Consider the following 7,038-nt stretch of genomic DNA (forward strand, 5'->3'; position numbering starts at 1 on the left):
GGTAAAGAAGTCACTGAGAACCTCAGCATTCTCCAGATCACTTGAGAACATTTCACCTGTTTCCCTCCTGAGGGGGCCCACACCTTCCCTGGTCTTCTTTTTACCATTAATATACCTGTAGAAATTCTTTATGTTTGCTTTGACCTCCCTAGCTAGATTCAATTCAAATTGTGCCTCGGCTTTCCTGACCAGATCTCTTACTGCTCGGGCAGCTTCCTTATATACCCCCCATTCTAGCTGTCCTTTCTTCCATCCCTTGTATAGCTTCCTTTTGCGTGATAGCGTGTCCAGGAGCTCCTTGCTCAGCCAGGCAGGCCTCCTAGCATTCTTTTCTGCTTTCCTCTTTGTTGCTATACATTGCTCCTGGACACAGAGGAGGTGCTCCTTGAATACTGATAGGACCCAGTATGTCTTGGGCCTCATCCCATGATACTTTGGCCAGCAGATCCCTGAAGCAATCAAGGTCTGCATGCTTAAAGTCTAGGGTCCTAAGCTTAGAATACATTCTTCCATCTGCCCTGAGTATCTTAAATTCAACTGCTTCATGGTCGCTGCAGCCAATTCAATTGGTCTTCTGGGTTGCTGCTGCGCACTGGTGGTGTTTATGTCATCAGGTAGTGTTTATGTGGATCTTCCTTGAAACTTTCACAGAACACTTAAGAAGTCCCTGAACAAAATCAAATATGTATTACAGTTCAACAGCTTCTTGCTGAGCTGTCAACATTATGAAAGGATGCAAGTTTAAGTCATCTCAAAAGCTATCAGCTGGCATGTTGTCAGATTTTCTTCTTGGTTCTTCCAAACAGAAGATTCAATTCCATCTACTAACAAAGATTATTGAAAAATTGTGCTGTGTGACATTATTTTTAAAAAAAATTAGTTGCAAAAGCAACTATAGGAAAACAGTTTTAAAATACAAGGTGAGGGAATGCAAATAAGCAATTGCTCTGCTAAACAGTTACCAGTTTTAAAATCCTCAAGTGTTATCCTGTCATATTGTAGCATACATCAGTTAGAAGCGACCATGTAAGGAAGGGACTGTCTTGTGCGTCTTTATGATGTTTGCACCATTTTAACTTGTTCTTTAAGTGCAAGCCACCAGTTTGATAAAATACACAAGGAAATGCAGGTCTTCTGTATGTAGTAGAAATGGGAGCCTGAATCCACTTGAAAGCACTGGCTGGCAAACATTTAAGAGTTAACTTAATAAATATGAGTTTTTAATCATCTATTTTAGATTCTCAGCTGCTTCATCTCCTTCCTGCACAGCACTCATTTTCCTCCTGACAACAAATAATGTTTACATGAGCAATAAATCTAACTCCAGGGGGTGCAGCTGTCATAAACTAAGCACAGTCCCAGAGAACACTGAGCACAAATCTTACAAAACCAGTACGGGTGTTGTTTCCATATAATTTAATTCTAATGTACTCGCCACATGTATAGCAGCATCTCAGGTGTTTGGCTGGTTTTCCCCAGCCTTTGCTCTTCTCTGTGTTCCTTTTATACATTTTGTTTTAATTTTCATCCACCTGAGTACTTCTGCCACTGATGCTCTTCAAGCCTTCGCTCTCAGACAGGACCCAGGAGTGCTTTCCTCTGGCAGGTAGAGCACAGACGTTCCCAGCTGTCCTGCCCGAAAGCCCCATCCCCAGCCATGAGGAAGAGCTGCTGCTGGGATGGCTGGAGCATGTAGCTTTGTGCAGAGATTTCACATCCTTGCACTTCATTTTCCATTTGAGAAAACCCTGCTAGGGCCTCCAGCTGGCCCTTCTTAGGGACTGCCTTGCATCTTCTCAAGAATTTTCTGACCCCTTTGTATCCTTCCAAACATTGCCAGCAACACTGCAAGCTGCCTGCTGTGGCTGCAGCTGGGCTGCTGGTGCAGGACAGGCAACAGAGCTAGTGCCAGCCCCATGTGCAGCCAGTGGCAAATGCTGCACCTGGGATGCAAGAGTGCATCTGGCTACAGAAGCTGGCTGAGTCTGGCAGGGTACCAAAAAACTGCAGGCAAAATGGTTCACAGCACAAATATGTCCTGATAAACATCAGCTTCTATTAATTTAATGAATTAAGAACATAATTGGAATGAGTGTTGAAAAGTACAGCCATTTTCCTTTTCACACCACATATTAAGACGCATGTTGCAGAAGTGCAGCCTGTTATAATGTATAGGGGAACTGAGCTTATTAGGAACAAAAAAAAAAGCTCCTTTGCTGCAACTTCCACATAGCTGAAGTTCAAGCACATGTTTTTGATCTCTGCCAAGTATGACCAGGATGGAACAGGGCATTTCCAGGCCACCCAGCAAACTACAATAATTTGAGTTTCAGACCTGAAACTTTAGAACTGAAGGTCTCAAGAGGATACCTCTTGCTATGGGATCCTATTTCCATCATGACAGGAATGTCACGATGCCCATTAAACAGCTGATGGCAGAAGAATAAATAAGGCTTCAACCTGAACAAAAATAACTATACTGTAACTGTAGCAAATACATGTGTGTGCATTTAAACAGCAGAGTAAGAGCCATTTCAGTTACTTACCTATCCAACATAGACAAAAAGCCCCACAACCTTGTTTCCTCACACAGTGAACAGATCAGTTATAGGAAAAGAAGGCAGGTTTCAAAAAAAAAACCTACGTCACCCCTTTATTTAGAGCGCTTTCACAGGGATGCTGCAGCCATCACCTGTGCTCCAGGAAGGCTACACCGCCTTCCCCATCCGCAAGCCGGGACACAGGCTGCTCCCTCACTGGGACACACACACCATCTCGAGGTGGGCAATGCTTTGATCCCTCATGGGGCAAAGCGTCCCACAGCAAGGCAGCACTTCCTTCCATGCGTGCTCCACTCTCCGACAGGACACTGGACATGGGGATGTGCCTCTACTGCACCCAGCAGCACGTGCTCTCTACATGGGAAGCAGATGAATTCAACAAAAAGCCCTTCCTGATACAGATCAACCAGGGCTTTTAATTAGAAACAAGATTTTATTGCAGTTTCATCATACTATTGTGTAAAAATATGGATGATTTTTCATTCTGAAAAGCTTACAAAAACACTAAAGAAAGTTGCAATTGTATGAATATGTAATTATCATCAGTGACTTTGTAGGAGGCAAATATACAAACCAGCTACCATATCTCTCTAGGTGTACAGAAGAATGATGTTATGCTTTTGCCACGGTGACAATACATAGCACACTGTAGAGAATGGCTAAAGACTGCCAGCCTCAACATTTTTTTTATATTTGTACCAGACCTTGAAGCATTTCTGTTAAATAACCATCTTGGAATATAGAAAACTTTTGCATTCTTATGAAAAAACTTTCTATTTTGTCCTTAAGGCACATATTTCTATCCAAGTTTCATTTTGGTACAGAGAAGCAATGGTAGTTCAGACACCAGCTATTCAGGTATCTGACAGCTCAGTTTGTTATAACTGTCCTTATGTCCATAGACTTCGATGACATGTATTGAATTCACTGTCTCTACCACAGTGCTGTGTCCTGGTACAGCTTGTTTTACACATCCACTGCTGCTCTTCGGTAACTTAGGCAGATGATGATTGTCTTTGCAACATCCAGGAGCTACCATATCTCGAGTCCACTCCTCCTGGAACCTGTAAGCATGAAGGAAAAAGTTGTTTCTGTTTCATTTGCTCTGGTAAGGATACAAAACTTTCTAATCCATTGTATTTGTATGTCAGGCATTTTGCAAACAACTTGTGCCATAACATATGGACTTACTTCTAGCATTAAAACCAGCTGGCAGCAGTAGGGCAAATAACTGTGTCTGTGTAAAAGCTAACGAAGACCTTGAAAAGACTCATGAAGTTGTTTTTATCTGCAGTTGAGGCAGATGTTATTTGTTTGTTTTCCATCAAACGAGTCCCCGGGTTCAGCTGAATGCTATGCTATCTGGAGAACGTTATTAAGAACACTTCAGTGCTGAGACTGGTGCAGAAGGGAAGTCCTTGATTGGTTAGTAGAGCACTGCTGCAAGCACAAGAGCCGGTTGTGCTCCGTGGGATTTGAGGTGTTACCTGCAGAGCTGCCAGTGATGTCAATGCAGTGCCGTTGCACTGTGGCTAGTGCTAGCCCTTGACTGCCCGACCTGGCTATCCCCTGGCCTTCCCAAAAGGGACCGCAGGCTGGGACTTTGTCTTTGCCAGCTGCGTGTGTATGCAGCAATGGTGGTCATCAATCTGTCCCGCACCCCATCCCTCCACAGCAGGAAAGGAGGTTTTGCCCAACTGTGGGGTAAGCCAGCACAGGCTGCTGACCTATGCAGCAACTAACCTGGCAGTGGATGCAGCAGCAGTGGCAGACAAAGATGGCAAAGTTGCTGAGAAGATACTCAGCTTGTTCTTGAACTCTGCTGCAAGAGGCATTATGGATGCAGCCAGCTTTAAGCACATGGCTCTGTGAACCTGAAGCAGGTAAGATACAGGCCTTTTGGGTTTGTGCCAAAATACTGTAGTCTGAAAGTGGGCTTTTGTAAAACAGCGGTTATCCCAGGGCAGCTGCTTGCATGCAGGGCAGATGCTGAGGTTGCTTGCCCCACATTCATTGCAGGTGAGCTAGCTCACGTGGCTCCTCTAGATTCCTCTGAAGCCATTGGTGTTGGCCACTGAACACAGCAGCTTGTACACCCTCACCTGGGACAACGTGGTCTTACCCTTGCATACATGAAAAGCTGGTGAGGAAACCAGCTGCATTTTGTAGCTATATTCTGCAATTAGCAGTTGCAGAAAACCAGCAAAAATACTCAAACGTGAAATGTGCATGTATTTCACGTTTCTCCCTGGGAACCACAGGGGAGTAACACAAAATAAAACCAAAGAACCAAGGTCGTGCTGTTCTGGTACAGAGTAGGTATACTGCAGGTACATCTTTCCTGTAAAGGAGAAGAAATCTTGCTCTTCACTGGAAAGCTGTATTACAAAACTATTTGGGGCATGAGCTACAATCAGTGTAAAGGCATCTTAAAACACATTTGATGTGAGAAGGCACTGTATCAGCATAGTCATCAAGAAGGTGCTCAGTTGAGCAGATTTTGCCAACCTGCAATTTGGGCAACAACAAACTCATCAATTTTTCCACTTTATATTGACCTGTACTATTTTAACTGTGCCTTTCCATCTTGGTCCATCAACAAGCCTTCAAGTATCTGAGGACCCCTCTGAGCCATCAAGGAACAGAAGCTACGTGGAGTAATTCTGCAAATATCACTGCTGAGAGAAAATTTTCTGAAGTACTTACTACTGCACTTGTTTTTTTTTAACGGCATTAGGAACTCAGTTCCATCTTCTTGAAGTGGCAAATCAATGGTTATAAAATCAAAATCAAATCAAGAGGGTGTGTACAGGAAGAATAAGCGGGATACAGTTTTGCACGGGGTAGCCACAGCCTTTGCTTTGCCCTACCAGGGCTATAATACAAATCTAGGTATTCCGGTTATTGTGCAATGAATACAGTTTATCTGGGCAGGATTCATCCCATTCTGACATTTTCTCCTATAAAGCTCTGCATTGTGAAACTGCAGTTACCCACAGTCCACCACCAACTCAGAAAGCCAGACTGTCTAAACCTGTACTGGAAGGAGAGCCATACTCCTGGCTAAGCAAACTCTTCCTCCAATTTTGGGAACTATTAAGCTTCCATTGACTGAAATAAGTCTAGGATGACATGATAGGAGACACCCTCCACTCATCACAGTACATCGAACCCTGTGAATATCAGAGGGACAGTGCTGTCAGTGGAGTTCCCCCTAAATGGAGGCTGAAAAGAGCCATTAAGAGGGTTGGAGTGTCAACAAGGAACAGATAAATGTGCAGGCAGTGGGCTCTCCTCTGCACACATGGCTACCAGTCAGGTGTAGCCTTCAATTTACACTTTCATCCTCAGGAGCTCTGTGCATTATCTCAAATAAGTATGACTTTTTTTTCAAGCGCTTCAGCTTCCCTTAATTCCAGTTTCCAGCTGGGCTACTTCAAAAATCACAGTAAGAGGATTAGAATACACCCCTGGACTCTTCTCTGGAAATGCAAACCCACCCAAGGATGTGAGGTGTTGAACAGCATAGCTAGATGCACAACACATTTGACAAGACAGACTTTATTTGACTGTTAAAGTCAGAGTTCTCATCTGGGGAGAACAGCCACCCATAGCATTTATCAATGGGTTTTAGAGGACTCACAAGAATTTTGCCTTGTGTGACTTGATGGCTGTTTCTAGCTGGAGGGGAAAATGCTGTTAATGGAACATTGGAGGATTGTGAGAACTCAGAGCAGTGAGGCAGTCACAGTGCTGCCTAGCACTGTCTCTGAAAAGAGATTTTTAGGGGCAGGGGGCAGGAGGATTTTTTTGTTGCTGTATGTCTGGTGATTTTGTACAAGCCCCTGGGGTAAAAATGGAAGCATGATGAAAACAATAATAGCAACTTTATTGAAAGTACGTGCTGCTGTACACACACCCGCCATGCTCACTGCAATGACAATTAAGACTGAAATTCAGAAATCAGTATACTTTATCAGCCAGCTAAATTCAAAGCCAAATTCTAAATTCTAAGTCAAAAGGTACGAGAAGATTTTAGTCTCTAAAAGGTAGCAGCAGGGAACACAGAGAACAGTAATAACAAACTAAAGGGAAAAAAACCTCCATGAATAGAGAAGCACAAGGTGGGACAATTCGCAGGGTGGGTCAATCTATGTAAAAGCTTGAAAAGGAAATCTGCCCCTCTGCTGTGCTGGGTGTCCTCCTTTCTGATCCTACATGCCAGACAATCAAACATCACGTGTAGTAAACTGTATTTATTATGCACAATTGTATCAAGTAATTTGCTCTTTGCAGCCATTTCACTGGATGATTTCTGCAGCGAAGGATCAGCACAGTGATGACTGGTTCTCCAGCCCTCCCTGCAGCCCTGGAAGCAGCCCAATGGCAGCTATCTGCTGTTTAAGCCTTGCAGCTGAATTGGGGGGGGCCACAGCCACATCTGTGCAGACGTTCTGCTTAGCCGTGCAAACAACTC

The 7,038-nt window shown here is 43.8% G+C and overlaps 1 protein-coding gene across 1 annotated transcript in view; it reads right to left on the reverse strand.

Moving 5' to 3' along the window:
- Nucleotides 1-3,411: 3,411 nt before the first annotated feature.
- Nucleotides 3,412-7,038, reverse strand: part of SUSD3 (sushi domain containing 3) — a gene marked incomplete at its 5' end in the record, with an annotated part of 16,263 nt that continues 12,636 nt past the window's right edge. The window contains one exon of the mRNA XM_008942585.1: nt 3,412-3,625. Within this exon, the coding sequence (XP_008940833.1) occupies nt 3,412-3,625 (214 nt within the window). The remainder of the gene's footprint in view (nt 3,626-7,038) is intronic.

Source organism: Merops nubicus, unplaced genomic scaffold, assembly GCF_000691845.1.
Source record: "Merops nubicus isolate BGI_N331 unplaced genomic scaffold, ASM69184v1 scaffold11366, whole genome shotgun sequence".
Taxonomy (NCBI): Eukaryota; Metazoa; Chordata; class Aves; order Coraciiformes; family Meropidae; genus Merops; species Merops nubicus.